Source organism: Pelobates fuscus, chromosome 7 (genome assembly GCF_036172605.1).
Source record: "Pelobates fuscus isolate aPelFus1 chromosome 7, aPelFus1.pri, whole genome shotgun sequence".
NCBI classification, from domain to species: Eukaryota; Metazoa; Chordata; class Amphibia; order Anura; family Pelobatidae; genus Pelobates; species Pelobates fuscus.
The window spans coordinates 85,959,760-85,985,194 of NC_086323.1; the positions used below are offsets into that span (position 1 = coordinate 85,959,760).

General features: G+C 39.3%; 1 protein-coding gene across 2 annotated transcripts in view; it reads left to right on the forward strand.

The window, feature by feature from the left end:
- The first annotated feature begins 4,146 nt into the window (after positions 1–4,146).
- Positions 4,147–25,435, forward strand: part of DNM3 (dynamin 3) — a 404,911-nt gene continuing 383,622 nt past the window's right edge. For both annotated transcript variants that reach the window (XM_063426168.1, XM_063426167.1), the window contains exons 1-3: positions 4,147–4,595; positions 18,466–18,539; positions 23,467–23,616. In XM_063426168.1, the coding sequence (XP_063282238.1) occupies positions 4,435–4,595; positions 18,466–18,539; positions 23,467–23,616 (385 nt within the window). In that variant the 5' untranslated portion in view covers positions 4,147–4,434. The remainder of the gene's footprint in view (positions 4,596–18,465; positions 18,540–23,466; positions 23,617–25,435) is intronic.

Genomic DNA, 25,435 nt, shown 5'->3' on the forward strand with positions numbered 1-25,435 from the left:
CCATTAAAACCTTAGAAGGCGAGCTCATGCCTGAAATTGTTTCTGTTGGTTTTATGAACATTAGATGTAGCAAAATTGGAGTAAACCTTTTAACCCCTTAAGGACACATGACGTGTGTGACATGTCATGATTCCCTTTTATTCCAGAAGTTTGGTCCTTAAGGGGTTAAAGGAATGCAGACAAAATGGCAGAAGGCATGTTCTCCTGCTCTGTCCTTTCACCCAACTGTTCAAATACCTCTCTATGGTGAGAATGTATTGGTGAGCGAAGGAAAGTACCATAACTTTGTATGAGTTTGTTGAAGAATCTATACACTAGCAATTCTAGTAGTACAATTGATAGCTGAAAATGTCTCTAGTTTGATCATTTTAAACTACACTGGTGGTTATCTTAAACTTTAAAGGGACACTATAGTCACCAGAAGCACTACAGCTTAATGTAGTGATTCTGGTGTCTATAGCCTGCAGGCATGTCAATGTAAACATTACATTTTAAGAGAAAAGGCAGTGTTTACGTTGGTGCCTAGTGACACCTCTAGTGGCAGTCACTCAGATGGCCACTAGAGGTGCTGGCATTCAGCGTCTCCAAGCATTGCATGAACGTTTTTAATAGAGATGCATTAATTTCTAAGGAGATGATGATTGGCATTGTACAGCATTTTACCCCGTATGTGCAATAGCTTTTCACCCTGACCAGCTGTGGTGAGAACGACGTGACATGGGATTAAAAGTGCATCAACTGTGTAAAATTAAAAAAATAATTTAATAGTCTGTATCTAGCATAAATGTGTCTATGGAACTACATAGCTAATGTATCTGTTTTGTGTACTTGCCTCATTACGTGTGGTTTATAAGAATGTGGAATATGCTAGCAGTTATGATTAGCGTGTAGTGTTTGCTTCGGTGTTGTCATATAATTAAAATATTCCTGTCTGTCAAAAATGTAGAGGTCTTCCTTTTCTCTCCTGATTTGTGTGGCAACATACTAGATTATGTGGGATGCTACATTAAGCATTTGAGAATGGGTGCTAATGCATATCCACTACTGAAGCCATTTTGGCAAAACCATTAAATGGCAAGCTTCATGTGAGTATATCCTTTTATATTAATTTCCTTATCATAACATATTGAACTTATGCATCCATACTTTTTTTTTTTTTTTTTTTTTATGGGTGACCGGTACACTTCACTTTTATTTGCCTTTAAATATATTCTTCCTTCAAAATCACATGCAAAATGAATTGCAGGAATAAGTCACATACTTTTACACTTTAACTTAAGTATCCATTTTAATTGAGACTGTTCGAGGCATATTATCCTCTGTGTTGGTTCTCAAAACGTTGTTTTACTTAATTTGTACTTCAGCCTCTGAAGTGGAGTTAAATGACCAGGTGTTTTTTTCTTTTGCCCTGCTCTCCATAATTTTGGAAGAAGGTCCTCGAGCAAAGTATCCAGCAATTTCCTGAATGCACAGTATGATGAGCCATGTGGTGATAATCATTCCTACAGAAGAAACAAAGTCAGTGAGACTAAAAAATGTACCTGTATTGCAATAAACTGAAGAAAATTCCCATGAGTGTTCCAGTTCCATTTGCTATGTCTCATAATATTTAAGGTTGCACCAGGTAATTATATTTGCAATTTGACATATTGGTTGTTGTAAATCCAGCCATGATCAAGGGATCAAGGGTGGTGTGTTTTTTTTTTTTTTTTGCTTGTTAACAAAAATGATGGCAATAATGTTTGGGATAAAACCTACTTTTGCATACAATAGCCACAGGCAGTGATAAGCTCAATCTCCCAAACAATAACAGGATAAGTGCGGCAGCCAGGTGCCCAGCGGAATAATTTTTGAGTTGGTGTTCAAAGAAAGGTTTAACTCCATAAAATAACAAGGCAGCCAGAGACTCCATCCCTCAAAACCACCTAGTTAAGGTGAAGTTATGGTAGCTGGAGTCCGGCCAGAGTGTTCCTCTAACGAGAAAGTTGGCAATAATGGTTGGATGAAGCTCACAGCAAAAATGTCAAAATTGCTTTGGTAATACTGTAAAAAAAATACCCAGGGGGAAAAATGATTACAAATGTGTTATTTTTTTCCAAGTTTTTTTTTTTATACAGGTTGTTTGGTCTTAAACTACAACACCTCTCTATGGTTGGTGTTCACCAAGACATACAGTTCATCCAAAAGGTCTGAACTGAAAACTGTTTGCATGGGGGAAAAAAAAAAAAAAAAAAAGATTCCAAATTTGGCTGCAGCTTAAGTTTTTTTTTAAATTTACTTTGAAGTCTATAATAAAAAAAAAAATCACTCTGTAGTGAATTACTCTAATTCTACAGTTTTATATCTACTCACTTAATGGTGCAGGGCGTCTTTTTTTTTATTTTTTATGGCACTTGGTAACTTTTTGGAGATAAATGAAAATGCTTCCTCATTGTAATGTCAACATATTATATATTCAAATTGAAGTAATTTTGTGATTGAGAAATCATAAAAGGGAAACATTCACTGGCTAACTGAGGATAATAAATGTAATGTTTCTTGTTGAAGGCTGTTTTACTGTCCTAAGTGTTCAGTATCAACTATATTGTATTTGTAGCAATTTTGTAACTTTTAGTTCACCAGAGGCCTTTTATTATGTAGACAGAAACTGCTGGTTCTGCCAATTTGACATGCAGCTCACACTAACTGAAACTTAAACAGTTAACTCCAATGGATGTTGTAACTGACAATCTTATACTTTCAGGCTAATTCATTAAAGTGTGCATATTGGGAATTCAAAGTGAATTTAAACATTTTAGTACAAATACCTGAACTGAATGCATACCTAACTTGGGGGAACAAGAATTATTTCCACAATTATCAAAGTTTTCAAAATTAGTTTTGAAATCCCAACACTTCGCACGAATTTAGCTCACATTATTTGGGTTTATTCACCAACTGCTGAATTGTAGGGAATTAAAAACGGCGAATTGTAACATTTGGGCAGAAAGTGCTGATTTGGAAAAATTCTCCAACTTCCTTACGATTACAATTTGGCGGATATTAATCTTAAACTTTGCAATTCTATTTCAGTTCACTCCAATTTGGTGTTTAGTTAATAAAAAGCATACACTAAAGGTTTTGCTACCAAATAAGACTTTTTCAAAGTGAAAATGTTATAGGGTCTTGCTGAAAAATCTCCCTAATCATGTCCCATCGGTATGTTCCCCTCTACTCTCTCCTAGCCCATGCCCTCTTCCCGGCTCTCTCTCACAGTCCATACACTCTCTCCAGGATGTCTTTTCTTCATCCCTTGCCCTCTCTCCCAGCCCATGCTCTCTCTCACTCTCTCCCAGTCCATGCCCTCTCTCTCCAGGCTGTCTCTCCCAGCCCATACACTCTTTCCAGAATGTCTCTTCTCCATCCCTTGCCCTCTCTCCCTGCTCTCTCTCTCAGCCATTACCATCTCTCCCGGCTCTCTCTCCCAGCCCATGCCCTCTCCAGAATGTCTCTTCTCCATCCCTTGCCCTCTCTCCCAGTCCATGCTCTCCCTCACTCTCCCAGTCCATGTCCTCTCTCTAGGCTGTCTCTCCCAGCCCATACACTCTCTCCAGAATGTCTCTTCTCCATCCCTTGCTCTCTCTCTCCAAGCCCATACACTCTCTCTGTGATGTCTCTTGTCCATCCTTTGCCCTCTCTATGTCCATGCTCTCTCGCTCTCTCCCAGTCCATGCCCGTTATCGCTCTCCCAGCCCGTGCTCTCTTTCTCACTCTCTCCCAGTCAGTGCGCTCTCTCTCACTCTCTGCCAGTCCCTGTTCTCTCTCTCAGCCCATGCACTCTCTCCCAGTCCGTGTTCTCTCTCTCAGCCCATGCCCCCTCTCCCAGCCCGTGCTCTCTCTCACTCTCTCCAAGTCCGTGCTCTCTCTCACTCTCTCAGCCCATGCCCTCTCTCCCAGTCCGTGCGCTCTCTCTCTCTCTCTCTCAGCCCATGCCCTCTCTCCCAGTCCGTGCCCTCTCTCTCACTTTCTCTCCCAGCCCGTGCTGTAGTATTACTTGGCGCACTCTGAGCTCAGACTGGCGGTAGCAGAGTAGCGGTGTCGGCAGTGCCTGTTGCGGTCACAGTGTGGCAGATAGGGTGCGCGTGCGCAGCGCGAGCCTGGTATCGGCTTCCAGCACCTGAGACAGCGGCGGGTAGGACTGCGATCCGATAGGATTTGGCCGGCCGGCGTGGCGGAGCTCGCGCTGCACTGATTGCGGCGCGCGCCTTTCCACCAGCACTGCGCGCGGAGGATCAACCTGCGCAATAACGGTCAGCTTTCCTGTCAGTGCAGAGGGCAGAGCTGACGCACACACCGGAGAGAGAGAGAGGGGAAACCATCTCCACACGCCGCTCCGATCTCCCTTCACATAGCCGAGGAGGGCGACGGAGTGGTACGGAAATAGTGACTGCCCTCATGGGTAACCGGGACATGGAGGACCTGATCCCGCTGGTAAACCGGCTGCAGGATGCTTTCAGCGCCATTGGGCAGACCTGCAACCTGGACCTGCCGCAGATAGCTGTGGTGGGCGGCCAGAGCGCCGGGAAGAGCTCGGTGCTGGAGAACTTCGTGGGCAGGTAAAGGGCGTGGTCAGTGTCCGTGTGTATTTAAACCTTGAAGCCGGGTAATGGGCGTGGCCAGCTTTCCAGGGTCTGGGAGAACCTCAGAGCAAGGTACAAGGCTTGACCGTTTGCTTAGTGCAGGTAAAGGGCGTGCCTATCTTTCCAATGTCTGGGATAACCGGGGGGAAAGTACTGGGCGTGGTCAGCTCTCCAGAATAACCTCGGTGGCAGCTAATGGGCGTGTCTTTCTTTCCCATGTCTTGAATAAGGGAGGGTTATGGGCGTGGTCAGCTTTCCAGGATAACCTCGGTGGCAGGTAATGGGCGTGTCTTTCCAACGTCTTGAATAAGTGAGGGATTATGGGCGTGGTCAGCTTTCCAGGATACCCTCGGTGGCAGGTAATGGTCGTGTCTTTCTTTTCAATGTCTAGAATAAGGGAGGATTGTGGGCGTGGTCAGTTTTCCCGTGTCTAAGAACCTCGGGGGCAGGTAATGGGTGTGTCCAGTATTCTAATGTAAGTGATGACAGGCATAGACACAGCTAGTAATTGGTGTGGTGCAGACATTTTCCATTTATGTGTACAAAACGTGTATTATACACTAAGTAATAGCAGTGATAGCTCTAAGAGCCAATGATCCCCTGGTTTAGGAAGTTTAGGAAGATTTTTGCATTTGATTCTTCAAAGTGCAGTAAAAAAATCAGACGTTTTGCTGTGTAGGTATTTGGTAAAATAACTAGGACGATCACATAGTTTTACTAATTTTGTATTAGAAACAACATCTCGGCACACCTCGGCAGACTTTATTTAAATTGCAGAAATAAAGACAAAGTTTCAACCCTACAATGAGCTTTGACAAAGGTTCACTGTCTTTATTTCTGCACTTCAAATAAGATCTGCCTTTATAAGAAACCTCCAGGCATGCCCAGATGTTGTTTCTTTTATTGAATTTGCTTTGATTTTGGCCCTCCTAATTTGGAGTACCACAGAGGGAGTAGCCCTTTTTAGTGTGTTCATTATTCACTTCCATTTGTGAATATTAATAATTTTGTGTCCCTCTTAAAATGCTCACTAATGGTTTTCAGTTCCTCTGAAGCAGGTGATTACTTGTACAGCCTGTTGTCTCCTGCACTCACTGACTTATTAATACCCTTGTCCTTTTTAAAATGAATAGAGCTCCCAAACATTCATTTTTGAATACTATTTATTTTAGATCATGTTGGTAAAGGATTCTAGTCAATGCAGATATGGCCGTTACAAATGATTATAATTACCATTAAATGCATAAAATTGTCAGAATAAATACAATACTTTGACTTGTAGCCATCTACATAAGCTGTTATTTGGTTGAAAATTAAATGTATTTTGCTTGAATATTGCATACACATACTTTGGGATAATGCTATATCATATATTTGGAATTGTACTGCACATTTCCTTACCAATAAAATCACATGATAAAGTAATCCCATAGCTCTCATACAAAACATTAAACTTTGAATTTTAAAAAAACGATTCTTAATACTGATGATTGAAGATCAGGAACTATAGGTGGTTCTATAAATGAGTGCATTACAAACAACTAAAAATATAAAAATATGATTTGTTTGCATACTTGTTTTATAGTATGATGACCCCTATTTATTCACATACAATATTCCTTATTTTTTGTTGTTGTGTTAGTTGAAACAAACCCAATGCTTACATTTCTAATATTAAAAATATTCACAAGAACTGACAAGTTTAAAGAGGCACTATAGTCACCAGAACAACTAAAGCTTAATGTAGTTGTTTTAGTGAGTAGAAACATAGAATGTGACGGCAGATAAGAACCATTTGGCCCATCTAGTCTGCCCAATTTTTGTAAATACTTTCATTAGTCCCTTGCCTTATCTTATAACTAGGATAGCCTAATGCATATCCCAGTCAATTAACAATATATTACTATACTATTATAACACAGTACAGGTAATACCCTATGTCTATCAACTACCTCAACATATTGTCCTCATCCCAACTCTTACCCGACTTCCCCTATAACAAACACAATCCCCAAGGCTCCATCTTAATCACTTTTTACACCCATACCCTAGAAGGATGATAAGCTAAAATATAGCCATCTTCTATACTAGAAAGGGAGACGCTATATAAATATATATATAAAAGTAAAAGGGTATAAAGAAGACCTTAAAGGGAAAAGAGGAAAAAAAATAATAAATAAATTTTAACCCTAGGAATGAGACAAACCACATGAGGTATCTTTGGGTACCTATACTTTAACTACCACACACATACCACATTCATTGTTCCAAGGATCTAAAGGGGAGGTGGGCTAACGAAGAAGAGTAACTATAGTGAGTTTTATCCAAGGGTCAAACAGTGATCATCCCAGAGTGCCCATCTATGCTTCAGATCTATAGAAGCCCCTAAGTGCCCATCTTCTCTTTCTAATGTTCTATTTCTCTGCATTACCCTCTCCACTTCTGACCACTTTGGGAGCTTTCCTCCTTTCCAATTTACAGCAATTAGCCATTTCGCTATTGATAGACTCTGAAGGAAAAGGGATTTTAATTCTTTCATACAGTGACTAGGTAAAAAGAGCCAATTCTGGCGTTAAGTTAATATTTTCAATAGAGCCAATTCTGGCTCAATAGAGCCAATTTTGGCGTTAAGTTAATATTTTCACCTGCAATTCGAGATATCCCAAGTTTTACCTCCTGCCAGTAGATTTGAATGTAAGGGCAGGACCACCACATTTGCATTGCTGAGCCTACTTGATTACACCCTCTCCAGCATAATTTATATGTATCATCTTTCTTTATTTTCCAAAGTTTAAGCGGAGTTACATACCATCTATTTAAGATTTTAAAGTACGTTTCCCTATATGAAACATGTTTGTTTAATTTATCTGTTAAGGTAAAGGCTCCCACCCATACTTCTATGGGCCAGGATTGACTTCATTCTTATACTTAGAGATTTAGTATCCAACTCCCTATCTCTTAAAAGACTGAAACATTTTGACAGCAATATTTATTAAACATATTATTTTTTCACAAGCTGTCATTTGTCTAAACTGCTTTAAATGATAACTTGAGGATGAAATCTTAGACTTCAATTGGTTGTATTCCATCCATAAACTAGTAGGAACTTTAAAATTAGATTGTAGATAACCAAATGAAAAAAAAAATCATTAACATATAAGTCCTTTAAGTGTCTACAACCCACTTTCCAAAGCCTCTCAAGCAAGGGAGAATGAATATTTTCCCACAGCCAAGAAACAGGAGTAATAGGGGTTGGGAATGGGATCAGAGAGTATTTACAGTTCAATTTCAACCAACTTTTAGCAATATACCAAGTTGTCGAAGCTTTACTATGCACTAGGACACCGGATACATCATCTTGATAGATTATTGAGTTCAGATGTGTTTATTTAAAAAAAAAAAAAAAAAGAAGCTTCTATCAACATCCAATTACTGTTCTTTTCCTCTTCCTCCCATCTCCGCATATGTGCCAGGAGAGCAGCTTCCTGATATCTCTTAATGTCTGGGTATGCTAACCCTCCACTAGAGAATTTTTTAACCATAATTGGTATCTTAATTTGTATTCTTTTATTCTGATGGATAAATACATCAATTGCCCTCTGCAGCTTACTAAGCAAATAAATGGGACACTGTCAGGGTATGCAGCACATGATATAGGTGATTTTAGGTAATATTGTAATCTTAATCGCTGCTATTCTACCCGACCAGGAGATATTAAGGTTTTTCCATGTAGCCAAGATTTGCATTATATTAGAGTAAACTAATTGATAGTTGACTGTCAGTATTCTTTTCATTTCAACAAAGAGTTTTATCCCTAAATGGATATAATTGAATTAATGTATTTTTCTCAAACCGCCCCATATTAAATGACAGTGCTTCAGATTTCTTTACATTTAACTTATAATTGGAAACTACACTGTACTCGGTTATGATATCTTGAAGAGGTTTTAGGGATTTTTCAGGATTTCCTGTTGTTATTACGTCATCCGCATAAAGGGAAATGACATGGTGCCTTTGGTTTACTTCTATTCCTGTTATATCTGACGATTCCCTAATTGCATTCACCAGTGGTTCAATAATTAAGGCAAAAACTAATGGGGATAATGGGCAACCTTGCCTATTGCCATTTGAAATGCCAAACCTCCCCGACCGGAAGTTTTGTTCCCACGCATGCTTAAACTACTTTACTGTGTTAACCTCTACCACTTCAGCTGGAAGGCTATCCCATGCATCCACTACCCTCTCAGTAAAGTAATACTTCCTGATATTTTTAAACCTTTGCCCCTCTAATTTAAGACTATGTCCTCTTGTTGTGGTTTTTCTTCTTCTAAATATAGTCTCCTCCTTTACTGTGTTGATTTTCTTTATATATTTAAATGTTTCTATCATATCCCCCCGTCTCGTATTTCCTCCAAGCTATATATGTTAAGTTCCTTTAACTTTTCCTTGTATGTTTTATCCTGCAATCCTTGAACCAGTTTAGTAGCCCTTCTCTGAACTCTCTCCAAAGTGTCAATATCCTTCTGGAGATACGGTCTCCAGTACTGCGTGCAATACTCCAAGTGAGGTCTCACCAGTGTTCTTTACAATGGTATGAGCACTTCCCTCTTTCTACTGCTAATACCTCTCCCTATACAACCAGGCATTCTGCTAGCATTTCCTGCTGCTCTATTACATTGCATGCCTACCTTTTAAAGGAACACTATAGCGTTAGGAATACAAATATATATTCCTAACGCTAAAGAGCCCTAGTCACCTAAACGGCCAGAGGTGCGCATGCATTCAAACTGCCCATAGGAAAGCATTACTCAATGCTTTCCTGTGGGGATCTTTTTTGAAGCTGGAGGTCAGTGAGGACGTCCAGCGTCAAATAAGTGCGACTTACTCAGTGTAAATCGCGGAAGCCCCTTTAGTGGCTGTCATGGAGACAGCCACTAGAGACTGGATTAACCCTGCAGTGTAAACGTAGCAGTTTCTAAGCTGCAGGGTTGAAACTAGAGGGACCTGGCACCCAGACCACTTTTTTGAGCTGAAGTGATCTGGGTGCCTATAGTGGTCCTTTAAGTCATCTGAAATAATTACCCCTAAATCCCTTTCCTCAGATGTTGAGGTTAGGACTCTATCAAATATTCTGTACTTTGCCCTTGGGTTATCCACATTAAATGTCAGCTGCCACAACTCTGACCATTTTGCTAGTTTATCTAAATCATTTGCCATTTGGCTTATCCCTCCTGGAACATCAGCCCTGTTACATATATTAGTATCACCCGCAAAAGACATACCATACCATCCAGACCTTCTGCAATATTACTAATGAAAATATTAGAGAATGGGTCCAAGTACAGATCCCTGAGGTACCCCACTGGTTACAAGACCATGCTTCGAATATACTCCATTCATTGACTACAAACCTCTGTTGCCTGTCACTCAGCCACTGCCTTACCCATTCAACAATATTGGAATCCAAACTTAAAGATTACGGTTTATTCAAAAGCCTTACTGAAATATAGGTAAGAAATATATACTGCACCACCCTGATCTATTATTTTAGTTACCCAATCAAAAAAATAATAAAATTAGTTTGGCATGATCTCCCTGAAGTAAACCCATGTTGTCTCTGGTCTTGAAATCTATATGATTTTAAATGTTCAACAATCCTATCCTTTTAACATGGTTTCCATTACTTTCCCCACTACCGAAGTAAGTTGCCTGACTCCTACCTACTACCTTTCTTGTGAATGGTTTTGCTAGTACACCACTAAGCTCTTTTAATAACTTTGTGTTCCATCAGGCCCCATCTACTTTTTTGTCTTTACTTTTGACTGTTGAAATAGAACCTCTTCCTCTGTAAACTCACATGTAGCAAATGACTCATTTGTCCTTTACCCTAACTGAGGTCATAGAAACATAGAATGTGACGGCAGATAAGAACCATTCGGCACATCTAGTCTTCCCAATTTTTAAATACTTTCATTAGTCCCTGGCCTTATATTATAATTAGGATAGCCTTGTGCATATCCCATGTATGCGCCTTTACTGTGTTAACCTCTACCACTTCAGCTGGAAGGCTATTCCATGCATCCACGACCCTCTCAGTAAAGTAATACTTCCTGATATTATTTTTAAACCTTTGCCCCTCTAATTTAAGGTCCCTTTCCTTCTGTAAATACTGAACAAAAATATTAATTGAGGCAGTCCGCTAGACCTGTATCCTCTTCTACATACATTCCTTCTTTTGTTTTTAATCTAATTCTTGTTTTACTTTTCTTTTCTCATTTATGTATCTAAAAAATGTTTTGCCCCCCCTCCCTTTTTATTTTTTTTTTATTTTTTACTGACTGTGCTATTTTCTCTTCTGTGTCTTTTGGAAGCTTTTATAACTTGCTTAGCCTCTTTCTACCTAATCTTATAGATCTGTCTATCTTCCTTACAAGCCTGATGCTATTTTTTGTTGCCTTCAGTAGTGAAACTTTTAAATATTCCCATTTCTCTTGGACTCTATTTAAACTGCTCCAGTCTGATAATGACTCCTTTACACATATTCTAATTTTTGATAAATCTGTTTTTCTAAAATCTAAAACTTTTGTTTTTGTGTGGTGTGACTCAGTCACTGTTCTTATATTAAACCACAATGACTGATGATCACTGGATCCCTTACTTTTACCTACAGTAATATCTCTACCAAATCTCTATTTGTTAACACTAAATCTAGTATTGCCTCCTTACGAGTGGGCTACTCAACGACTTGTTTTAGAGACAATCCCAGTAGGGAGTTTAGAATACGTGTGCTCCTGGCACAAGCAGCTGTTTTGGTTTTCCAGTTCACATCAGGAAGATTAAAGTTACCCATGATGATAACTTGCCCCTTCATTGTCATTTGAGCTATTTCGTCAACAAGTAGGTTATCTAACTCTTCCATTTGTCCTGGGGGCCTATAAATCACACCTACACGAGTTACTGCGTTATACCAAATTCTAACGTAACCCAAACAAACTCTATGTTCGCCTCACTAACTTTTATTAGGCTAGATTTTTATGCTATCCTTCACATACAGGGCCACCCTCCCCCTTTCTTGCCTTCCCTTTCTTTTCTATATAAAGAGTACCCAGGTATTGCTATGTCCCAGTCATTTTTCTCATTCTACCATCATGTCTCTGTAACGGCAACTATCAGTTGCCATTATTGCCACAAGTTCATGGATCTTCTTTCCTAAACTGCGAGCATTCACAGACATGACTCTGAGCTTATCATTTTTTAACACACTTGCTACAGGCACTTTCTGTCCTTGTTTTGGGTGGTAATTGGATTGTTTTATCACCCTTCTGCCCCCCCCCCCTCCTAGTTTAAATACGTCCTAGCAAATCCTCTCAAACTGCTCACTGAGAACATTTGTTTCCTTTTGAGAAAGATGCAAAACCATCTTTTTTTGTATAGTTTATTTCCATTCCAAATAGAGCTACCATGAGAAATGAAGCCAAATCCTTGCTCCCGACACCATTCACCAGTATAGTTGGTCCCTGCAGGCTTTTTGCAGTAAACACTGTGTTTACATTACAGCCTTGGGACCCCTCCAGTGGCCACTCCTCAGACAGCTGCTAGCGTTGCTTCCTGGGGCAGTGCTGCACAGTGTGCAGCCCTGACATTCAGTGTCTCCAGAGAGATGCATTGATTAAATACATCTCAATGAGGAGAAGCTGATTGGTCTGGATGGCATTTGGCTTAATGCCCTAATCAGAATTGACAATCTCAGCCACCAATCCAATGTTTTCTTATGGTAAGCACTGTGATTGGCTGAGATCAGGGGCAGAGCCAGGACCATCAGACTCGAATAAAGGTAAGATTGTACTGTATTTAGGGGGCAAGGTGGAGCTAGGGGGGCTAGAGATTTTGTTTTTAACACTATAGGGTCACAAATACATGTTTGTGTTACTGACCCTATAGCACAGAAAAATCCATTTAATTTTCTTTCTCGGACCACCGTCAGGTGATGCACCCAAATGTTTTTTGCATGCCAATGTTAAGAGCTGCATCATGTGGAAATTATGCTGACGCTATTTATGTAAGATACAGAATTTGTGGTACTGTGCTTATGAAATTTGTATCTAAAGTATTGTTTTTGCAAAAGTCACTTAAAAAAATCTTCTTTCAACCAAGCTGATATGCACTTGTAACTCATTTTGCTGACAAATGACTGTTAGTTGCGCTAACCTGATCCTGCAATAAAGTCAATGGGAACTAATCACTTTTAGCTTTCCGTGAATTTTTTTAATTGAAGAGATAAATTTATGGAAAAATTAAAGTACCACAAGGATCAGTGGAGTGTTACACATCAGCGTTTTCTCTTATAAAACAAGCTCTCTGCACAGCCTTTGCAGTTATAAAGTTATTTGTTTTCAAATGAAATTGACGGAAGAACTGCTTTATCAATTGTATATGTTTTCTATGAGACTGAGTAACTCTCACTGCAGAAATCTAAACTATTGTTGGCAGAACAAAAGTATTGGAAAAGAGTACATTGCATGCTTTACCATTGAAAAATATGTCACTGCTATTAGTAGTGACAGTGTTATATTGCTCTTTGAAAGTTACTGTCCAGTGTAGTTTTTTGCTGAAATAGCTAAAGAGCAGAGTCCCTGTCACCATTCAATACTTTTGTAATTCAGATGTGAAGTCAATGGTGGGGGGAGCATCCTATGTGGCAGACTTAAAAATAAATAAATAAATACAGCAATTCCCATAACACAATTTTGTTTATTTCCAGTATTCTGGAATTGTAAATGTTGCTTCTTTCATGCTCTTGACTGGGTTACAATGCAAGTTACAATGCTGCTATAGGTAGATGTCCATTCAGAATTTTACCTTGATTTTATTTTATACAGTTGAAATTCATGTCTGCTATATATTCCAATATATAGACTTTTTGATCTGAGAGCTTGCTACCAGACTGTAAGTCCCTGTAAGGAGTTGGATAGGGTGTGTATCACTAGTGGAACTGATGTAGAGGGAGAGCTGTTTCAAGAATGATTTTAGGCCCACCCTATCGGAAAGGTGGCCAAAAGATAGATGGGTGGGAGCAGCAGTATGTAGAGATTTGAAAGCAAGAACCAGAATTTAAATTGAGTCCTATATCTTACATCAAGCCAATGTAAGGACTGACAGAAGGGTGAGGCGTGGGCGGTGAGCCTCGCCGCCGCATTCATTATGGACTGTAACGGTGCAAGTTGTGAGCACGTAAGACCACTGAGAAGTGGATTACAGCAGTCAAGGCGAGAAAGAACGGTGGAATGGACCAGCACCTTAGTCGCATCTGGCGTTAAGTAGGGTCGGATGCGCACAATGTTTTTGAAATGAAAGAGGCAGGATTTGGCAATAGACTGAACATGGGGCGTGAAGGAGAGGTCGGAGTCTAAGAGAACACCTAGGCAGTGAGCCCGTGGTGGAGCTGATGTTGGCACCGTTGACTTGGAGGGAGACAGACATAGGGAGGAAAGACCAGAATTTCAGTTTTGGTCAAGTTAAGTTTAAGGAAGTGGGCAGCCATCCAGTTAGAAACAGCAGAGAGACAGCCAGAGACACTAGTCAAAAGGGACGGGGAGAGATCAGGAGAGGACAGATAGATTTGCGTGTCATCCGCATAGAAATGATATTGGAAGCCAAAGGAAGGCAGTATAGATGGAGAACAGTAGGAGATCAAGGACTGAACCTTGGGAGACACCAACAGAGAGTAGTTGGGGAGAAGAAGCAGAGCCAGAGAAAGAAACCCTGAAAGAGCGCTGGGAAAGGTAGGAGGAGCACCAGGAGAGAGAATATCTTGTAGACCGATGTTGGGGAGGATGAGAAGAAGCTGTCAAAAGCCGCAGAAAGTTCAAGAAAAATTAGGATAGAGTACTAACCACGAGAGTATGCATGAGATGTGAGGAATGATATCTAGGGAGCAGGTAATGGGGCTGGAGGACTGGAGCAGTGCAGAAACCTCTGGTTATGGGAAGTATTGAAAGGGTAAGAAGAAAGATGAGAGATGTCTTCCCTGACTGTAAAGAACTTGTCAGTGAAGTGAGTTGCAAAGTCTGCGGCGGTTAAAACCATTAAAACCACCTACCTAGTATCGTGTATGTCCCATCATGCTGATAAAACAGCTCTGATAATTTGAGGCATGGACTCCACAAGACCTCTGAATGTGTCATGTGGTATCTGGATCCAAGACATTAGCAGCAAACATTAAGTCCTGCAAGTTACAAGGTGGGGCCTCTTTGGATTTGTTGTTCCAGCACATCCCACAGATGCTCAATCGGAATGAGATCTAGGGAATTTGGAGGCCAAGACAACACCTGTAACTTTTTGTCATGTTCCTCAAACAACTCCTGAAACAAATTTGCATGGTGCATTATCCTGCTGAAGGAGGCTACAGCCATCAGGTAGCATAACCGTTGCCATGAAGGGGTGTACATAGGCTTCAGCAATATCTAGGTAGGTAGTATGTGTCAAAGTAAAATCCTCATGAATGCCAAGACCCAAGGTTTCCAAGAAGAACATTGCCCAGAGTATAACAATGCCTCCACCGTACTGCCTTCTTCTCATAGTGCCTCCTGCTAACATCTCTTCCCTTAGGTAAATGATGCACACACACCTGGCCATCCACCTGATCTAAAAGAAAACATGATTTATCGAACCACGCAACCTTTTTTCATTTCTCCACGGTCCAGTTCTGTCGCTTACGACCCATTAAAGTCATTTTTTTGTGGTGCATGGATTGTGGCTCTTTTCTCGTTCCTTACTATAGGCAAAAAAAGTCAGTTTAGGCAGCAAAGGGTCAATATGAATAGAACTAATAGTGTTCATAGACCTCAGCATGCTTACTTGGAAGGACTTTTGCCTTGGTGAGTAAGTACAGCAGCTGAGGTGACAGCGGTATACTGTGACACTGTGATTATTTGTGTTACACATAATCCCATGCAGTATCCTAGCACCATTACTACTTTAGTAAACTGAAGTGGTTATGGTTCCTTAGAATGTCCCTTTTAAATATATACTCCATTCTGGAAACTCAAAATTTCTTACAACGTTTGTACTTGATCAATTAATAAAAACATTTAATAACAATATTTGCAAAAATATATTAAAATTACTTCCATATTTTAAAAACTAATATTTAAAAACTAAGCTGAAAAATATCATCATGCACAGTGAACACTTATAAGTATAAAACACACTTACCGTATATACTCGAGTATAAGCCGACCCGAATATAAGCCGAGGCCCCTAATTTTACCCCCCAAAACTGGGAAAACTTATTGATTCGAGTATAAGACTAGGGTGGGAAATGCAGCAGCTACTGGTAAATTTCTAAATAAAATTAGATCCTAAAAAAAATATTAATTTAATATTTATTTACAGTGTGTGTATAATGAATGCAGTGTGTGCGTATGAATGCAGTGTGTGTGTATGAATGCAGTGTGTGCGTATGAGTGCAGCGTGTGTATGTGTGTATGAGTGCAGTGTGTGTTGCAGAGCCTTGGTGGGGGGTGGGCAATGTTATTATTTTTTTTATTATTTTAATATTTTTTTATTATTATTTCTTCTTATTTTTTATTTAATTTAATTATTTTTTTATTTTATTATTATTATATATTTTTTTTCGTCCCCCCTCCCTGCTTGATATATGGCAGGGAGGGGGGCACTCCTTCCCTGGTGGTCCAGTGGCATTTGCAGTTCAGTGGGGGGGGAGGGGGGGGGCTGGCAGAGCTGTAACTTACCTCTCCTGCAGCTCCTGTCTCTAATGAGTGCTGAGGAAGTACCGTATATACTCGAGTATAAGCAGAGTTTTTCTAAATAAAATTAGATCCTAAAAAAAAAAATTATTAATTTAATATTTATTTACAGTGTGTGTATAATGAATGCAGTGTGTGCGTATGAGTGCAGCGTGTGTATGTGTGCAGCGTGTGTGTATGAGTGCAGTGTGTGTTGCAGAGCCTTGGTGGGGGGTGGGCAATGTTATTATTATTTTTTTTTAATTATTTTAATATTTTTTTTATTATTATTTCTTCTTCTTATTTTTTATTTTATTTTTTTATTTAATTATTATATATTTTTTTTTCGTCCCCCCTCCCTGCTTGATATATGGCAGGGAGGGGGGCTCTCCTTCCCTGGTGGTCCAGTGGCGTTGGCAGTTCAGTGGGGGGGGGGAGAGGGGGGCTGGCAGAGCTGTAACTTACCTCTCCTGCAGCTCCTGTCTCTAATGAGTGCTGAGGAAGTACCGTATATACTCGAGTATAAGCAGAGTTTTTCAGCACATTTTTTGTGCTGAAAAACCCCAACTCGGCTTATATTCGAGTCAGTGTCTGTATTATGGCAATTTACATTGCCATAATACAGACTGGGGGCTGTGGGGGCTGGCAGAGCTGTAACTTACCTCTCCGTCAGCTCCCTTCTCCGCCGCGCCGTCCGTTCAGCACCTCGGTCAGCTCCCAGTGCTCTCGCGAGACTTACAGTGGGAGCTGACAGAAGAGCGGCGTGGAGGAGGAGGGGTAGGTTAGGTAAGTTGCAGGAGAGGTAAGTTACAGCTCTGCCAGCCCCCACAGCCCCCAGTCTGTATTATGGCAATGTAAATTGCCATAATACAGACACTGACTCGAGTATAAGCCGAGTTGGGGGTTTTCAGCACAAAAAATGTGCTGAAAAACTCGGCTTATACTCGAGTATATACGGTACTTCCTCAGCACTCATTAGAGAAATTACATACATTTCTGAATTTCCATTGTAAGACGAACTATATGCCTGTTCAACTTAAAATGCATTTCTATTTTTAAATAAAAGCACAACCAATAGCTAAATTTAGTGAACTATTACAATGTTCCTTTACATCCATAGTAACCATTCTTCTTAATTTATAATGTAATATGCAAATGTGCATGATTGGTGCCTAGAAGAGTACACCCTACCCCATCCTCACAAGTTTTCGTAATGGAGAATATTAGATTTTCTGAGTGGAAATTAGATGAAAATCAGTTTGCAATTAGTTATGGTCAGTGGAAAATGTGGGAAGACAAATTAAAATGTTTGGTTTTATGAGGCTGAAAGAAAAAAATATAATCTATATTAAATTGTTTTGTAATAGGAAGCCTAATAAATAGTGTTTTATAAGCATTAGTACAACAATTGCCATCCCACACAGGGGAGGACAATAGCACAGATAAAAGAGTATACAGATAGCATGAGAACAATAGCAGAAATTGAAGATGACAGCGGTAAGTACACGCAGGTCATGAATCCCAACTAAATGCAGGCACCACCTGAACCGGCTGTACCTCCTTAACAGTAAAGACTAAATTGTATTCTGCTTGAGGTCTGTGTTTGACCAGAGCGCGACTCACTCTTCCCTTCAACATGGCCTGCATTGCCACCACCTCTGCATTACCTAGCACTGTGACATTTTGTACAGTAACCCCATCCTGTCCACATCGACTCTGAGTCGACCACCACAGTCTTAGCCTATAGCATTGTTTGGAAGATCATGGATGGAACACTGTCAGGGATGTCTGTTGTGGAAAGCTATCAAAATCACAGTTGTGGTCATAGTACGGAGAGGGGGTGATTCGTCTAGAATCTACTATGTAGTCTATCAGCATGAGAGGCAAGAGATCGACAGAAGCAGACAATGGAGAACTGTTTGCACATCTGATTTGCGAGTGCGGAATACTGGGAAAAAGATGGAAAGTTTAGAAGGGCAGACATTTTTAGGTGGGCAAAATGTAAAAAGGTATTTGGTGAACAGACATGTAGTCTATTTAGAGAAACGTCAGTATATTATTATTTCAACTTTTATTTAACTTTTTTCCCCCAACTTTAGGGATTTCCTTCCACGTGGATCAGGCATTGTGACAAGACGTCCTTTGGTTCTTCAGCTCATTAATTCTACAACAGGTAAGTTAATGCATTTGTGTTTCCCCGGTTTGCATAGAGAAAAACTTATTTTATAAATGCACATGTATAAAAATTATGCTTTGTTAGTGCAGCTCTGTCACTGCCTGGGGTCTTTGCACGACTGGTGACAGCTTTGTGAAATGACAAGCTTGACAAGTGGTATCATTTGTCAAGATTGTCTAGTTTAGGAAAAATGCTGAGACAAAGTAGTTCCTCTTTAGTCTCACTATATCTTTTGACTGGGTGTAATTTCGGTGAAATCAGAGTACCGTATATACTAGAGTATAAGCAGAGTTTTTCAGCACATTTTTTGTGCTTAAAAACCCCAACTCGACTTATACTCGAGTCAATGTCTGTATTATGGCAATTTACATTGCCATCATACAGACAGGGGGCTGTGTAGGAGGGGGGCTGGCAGAGAGCGTTTACTTACCTCTCCTGCAGCTCCTGTAAGCTCCCTTCTCCTCCGCGCCGGTCCGGTCAGCTCCCCTGTCAGCTCCCAGTGTAAGTCTCGCGGCCGCGCTATGACCCCGCGGCTCTCGCGATACTTACAGTGTGAGCTGACAGGGGTGAACTGCCAATGCCACTAGACCACCAGGGAGTGAGAGCCCCCCTCCCTGCGAAAATAAATAAAAATATAAATAATAAAATATTAATAATAATAATAAAAATAATAATAAAATAAATATTAATATAAGAAAAAAAATAATATTAAAACTATAATAATTAAAAAATAATAAAAATGCCCACCCCCCACCCCCCACCCCCCACCAAGGCTCTGCATCACACACTCTGCATCACACACTCTGCACTCAAACACACACTGCACTCATACACACACTGCACTCAAACACACACACTGCACTCAAACACACACACTGCACTCATACACACACACTGCACTCATACACACACACTGCACTCATACACACACACTGCACTCATACACACACACTGCACTCATACACACACACTGCACTCATACACACACACTGCACTCATACACACACACTGCATTCATACACACACACACACTGCATTCATTATATACACACACTGCATTCATTATATACACACACTGCATTCATTATATACACACACTGTAAATAAATATTCAATTAATATAATTTTTTTAGGATCTAATTTTATTTAGAAATTTACCAGTAGCTGCTGCATTTCCCACCCTAGTCTTACTCGAGTCAATAAGTTTTCCCAGTTTTTTGGGGTAAAATTAGGGGCGTCGGCTTATACTCGAGTATATACGGTATTTTATAAAGATTTGATGTTCGTGAAATACTCTGTTTTGATTACGACGGTACCAACAGTACAACAGTAAAGCACATCATATACATTGGGGAACACATATGGTCTGGGGCTCGAGGCTCTGTACATCTCCGCAATTAGTTACTTGGTTTAGTCTGGCGAATTCAACCTTCGTGTCTAAACCAAGCAACAGCCAATCAGGGAAAAGAATGCAAAACCAAATTGCGCCAATTAGCGCTCGGGGAGAGGAGGTGTTCCTTCAGCAAATCAAGGGAAAGGGCGCAAAACCAAATTGCGCCAATCAGTGGTCAGGGAAGGGAGGTATTTTGCCGGCTAATTGGGAGAAAGGGCGCAAACCAATTTGAATGGTAGCCCTTCTCCTATTGGCCAGCTCGGACTTCCAGGCGGCCAGCGGGGACTCCACGCCTGTTAGGCCGGCTCACAGTTCCAGGGAATCTCTGCTGGGCTCGCGTCTCTCTCTCTCTTCGGTGGATATCTCCACGCAGGTAGCACCGGAGAGAGCGCTCTTTGGGCAGCCACTAGCCCAGATAGTGATCAGGTTCTTTTAGGACGAGTTGGAGCGATCGAACTGCCAGTACCCCAAAATGGTGTCCCCACCAACCTCAGGGACCCATTCATGGATACGATATGTTCGGGATACGAATGCTCCCCCTTGTTGGCGTTCGTCTATACGAACGGGCGGCCACTCAGGGGAGCACTCATTAATTACTTCCCTTGCGGTTTCACACTTATGTTGCAGGTGCGAGCATTCTGATTGATTTGTGTGAACATTCTAATGGGGTGCCGGGTGGTCCTTGTTCAGGAGACGAACGGGTTCCGTTCGTATGAACACTCCAGAACGGGAAACGGGGCACAATACATGAAATGCATAGAAATACAAGGGGAAACACATGATACAAGAGAAAAACATATGAATAAGCAGTGGGCATGGTACTCTGTGACGGCGATCCGTCACAAAAGCAGATTTGCATGTCTTAATAAAATACTTTCAGAGAATGGCTTCCGTATTAATATATCTGGTACTTTTTTCTTTTCCATTTAATTTGTATTCTAATTTAGGTTAAGTGGAACAGGCACACCCAATAAATTTGGAATTATTAAATGTTATTTCTGTGTAGTCATCATGCAAATGCATGCCCCTAAGAAGCCACATAGTATGATTATGAAACAATAATAACCTTGGTGAATAGTAAGCCACCAATGGATCAATATATAGATTATATATTTCAGCCATAATTGTAAACAAATCATGCATATCACAAATTCATTAACCAGCACTTTTGATCCTTTACTGAATGGAGTGGAACCCTTGGTTAACCATATTGAGTAGAAAATAAGGCTGACATCTCTGGTGTCTGTAGGCTCACAATTCTCAAGTGTGAATTGTATGAGTTTTATATAACAAACATAGTCTAAAGGCTTAAAGTAACTGCTGAGCTTTTGTTGTGTTCCTAATTATCTCCAATATCTATTTTTGTTGATTTATCTCCTCTCTCCAGAGAGATATCAATATCCTCTTTAGGTACATTGACTTATTTTGACCAGTCCCTGTATGTAGTGCAAGATTTTTACATTCCTCTTCTAGCATAGATAACTATACAGGACATTGAACATACACTTATAGCTCCAATGACACTACAACCGCATGATTTCACACGTATGTCACATGATTTCTCAATGCTCTACATGCGTTGACTATGTAAAAAATGTGTGTGCATCTGTTTATATAACACTTTATAGTGTTGTACAGAAGGCAACAACACATTGAGTTTGGGAAATCTAAGAATATAAAAATCATGAGCAAGCAATTAAAGTTGCCCTTGCATTATAAGTTGCAACTGAATTGGTCAATGGAAGTTCCACAAAAAGTCATATTTGCCAGACTTTAAAGTCTTCTTTACATGCAACAAATAACATGGTATTCCTATAGATAAAACAAAGCTATCTAAAGGTTTGCCACATTAAATTATTACATTCCAGTTTTGAGCTTGTTTAAAAAAAAAAAAAAAAAAATACCCACAACAAACTGTAAATTGCAGACTAAAGTTGTGCAGATTGGTACAGGTATAATTTTTCAGGCCACAATACCATTTTACACTGCTTTCTACTGTGCAGATGTTTGGTGTGGCTATAGTTTATGCTGATATAGTGGCCAATTACAGACTTTCTTGTTATATTTTCTAGTGTCAGTTTTAGAAAGATACATTGATAGGAACATATGGTTCTTTACAAATACCTGAAAATAGTTTTTTTTTTTATTTGGATAGTTTGTTTTTATTTATCTGTTTTGGACATAACTTTTGTTTGTGACAGAAATAGTATTTCAGCAAATATATCATACATATTGCAAACGTATCAGACCCTGTCTGAAATAACTTAAAATAAGGATATCATGTATAGTCTCTAAAATGCTTAATCCCACAATATTTCTGTAAAAGTATTGTAAGGAACCTCCTGTACCCAGATTGGTACGTTTGTCTGAGGTTTCCCGAAATCCCGCAAGGTTCGTGTGAATATAGTGCTCTCTATATTGCATAACCAAACATCAGTCGAGACTTGATGAAGAATACAACAGGAATGTTTTATTATGGCCAAGTTGCCAGCTTACATACACAGACCCCCAGCATGGGGTCTCCTGCAAAAACATAGGTAAGCCGCCTAGGTGTCTCTGTGCCTGGGAGATAAGTGAGTTTGCTTTTACTTAAACTAATTATCTCCCAGGCACTCAAGCTACAACACATAACACGTGAACACCACAAAATACATACAATATTAATAGGAACCCCCAAAAGTATTACATCCCAGGATACAGCGGGTCTTAGTGCCCAAGCTGCCCCAATAGCTCTCTGATACATGTAGCATAGCCGAATCGCCACCGGGGTAATGTTTTGACGTTTCTGGAGTTCCTATACGAATGTAAACTAATGTTATTTCTGTTTGGGGGTGTCTTTCCCCCCAAAACTGCTCTCCTGGCTTATCTAGGAACGGAGCAGGCAACGGTATGATTTTCCTGGGGTTCATGAGGCAAAGCATCCGACATAGAATTACACGCACTCGACAACCAAGTACCGCTGCCTGTGTTCAGGAGACAAAGTGGCCACCATTTATTGGAGCATGTGTGTTCGATAACATGAATGGCGGCCACCCAGAGAGAGCACTTAAGTTTGTGGTTTCTTTGAAGTTAACGAGCCAGGGGAGTGGTCGGTGTTCGTTAGTTTAGAAGTACCGAACCAAGGGGAAACAAATTACGTTTGGTAAAACGGGAAAGTTTCATAGGGCAGTTCTTCACAAGTGTGAATTAACGAATTAATGGAAAAATTATATATTTTTAAAATATAGTTTTTTTTTGTTTTTTTTCTCGTATCATTAATCAGAAATATAATCTATTTAACATAATATGAGTGTTTTGTTTTTTTACATTTATGATTTTATTATGCATGTCATGTTTCAAATCAATGTTTCTTTTTTTTAAACAAAGGGAATCAGTAATGAAGTGGTAAGGAGATTGTTGTGGATACTAGGAAAAAAAACTAGTTCAGCAAATCTGATCAATTAAAACATGAAGTCTCCACCCTATGTTATATATACAAAATATTATATCTGTTATCCCTAATCCATTCTAAGGTTTACATTTGTTGTGCAGAATATGCAGAGTTTCTACATTGCAAAGGTATTAAATTCACTGATTTTGATGAAGTGCGGCAAGAGATTGAAGCAGAAACTGATAGAGCAACAGGCATGAATAAAGGCATTTCTCCCATCCCTATTAATTTAAGGATATATTCTCCAAATGGTACGTGACGTTATTTTATTTTTCAAAAGTAATTTGATGTGACTGAGTGATTAACTTTTAGATCATTGAGCCAAAAATATATGCATTTAAAAAAAATATACAGAGTTATATTAGTGAATTTCAGAGTCAAAAAGATTTGACTTTAAGGTCAAAATAGCAGAAATTGAAAAATTCTCTTTCAGTTTGGCTATTCAGATTGTACATTTTAAATTCTCACTTTTAATTTTTACTTTTGTGAATAACACTTTCAGTGTGTGTAGTTATGTTATTGGAACTGACTGATCATAGTTGAAGAACATAAAGATCTAAAGAAATATATAATAGATACTCACAGACATACTGTGGGGATATTTACGGGATAATAATAGTAAACAGTTGAGAATTGCCCACTATTTCAATTCTCAGATCCCAAAGATCGTTATCGTGTAAGTGAAATGTATTCCATATAAATAAAATCACAATTTGTTATAAAAATAGATACAATTTATTGTGACAATTTAAATAATAATAATATGTAACATGCATGATAATAATCAATGAATATTCAATATAACATGAGTATGCAATTAATGGCAATACACAGTCAATTGTCAAGACAATGATTTATGATGGGCTTCACAGAGAAACCAAAGTGAAACTTACACACACAGACACAGAGCTTGCAGCTTAAGGCCATACAACTTTAGCTGACAGAATAACCCTTTCTATGCTGGCTAGACCTCCTAGGTAATTAAGACCTATTCTCATGTGATTTTAAATAAAATAACATTTATACCAGCTCATTGGTCATTTCCTGGAACCATCCAATAAGAGTAATATACCATGTTCTATAAGCAGAATCTTAACTTGCCTAATCAGATATTTTATCTTATTTTAGGGCAAATCAATACACCTGGATAAATATCACGATATGCTAACATGTGATATGTCACATTAATATATAAAATTATTCCTTTCTATCTGCAGAATAGAATATTATAACTATATATTCTTTAGTAACTAAGATTTCTAAATATCGAAATCTGATCGTGATTTATCCAGTCATATATCATGCTATTAGAAAATGTTAATTAATTTAGATTAATTAAATGAAACCAGTATAATTACCAGTTAGGTAGATTTTCTCATCATATGAGTAGGTAGTCTCAGGAACTGAATGGATGTGTGATGGTGTGTAAGAAATTCTGAGTGCCCTGGAGTGGATATCTGTCATGGATTTCTCTGCATTGCCCCCGACTGCTCACCTCTTTGCTTCTTTGCTTCCTCTACATACCTCTCTTCCCTTTGTCTTAACTTTTTAAAGGGAAAATTCACTAGGTGATAGACCAATAGAAAACTGGAGGTGTGGTTACCTTCCAGATAGCAATTTAAGTATTTGGTCTATAGAGGGCAGTCTCGTCCCACTAAACATTCCTATCCAGGAAAGAGTTAGCTTTTCCTGGTGGCTATTTTGACGTCATTTAGCTTATCTTTATGGTTATTTATAATTTAAGTTTTCTGTCAGTTCAAAGAGTTTCTTTGGGCTTTCTTCAGACTATGTATCTGGCAAATTCTGCTATAATTTCTAATATGACAGTTATAACTAAGTATGACCCCTAAACTTACAATTGGATCTTATATAATATCAAAAGTAATTATTTAATCTTCTCTGTCACAAATGTCTGAGTTTAGAATTGATTATATTCCATTAGCATTTAGACAGTCTGTCCATCCCCCGTTCTCATTTCTTATCAACAGGTTTGTATATACTATGCATTCCTTTAGCTCTGGCAAAGTGGTTAGTTTTACAGAAGGGATAGAAATCTTGTGTCTTTTGTTA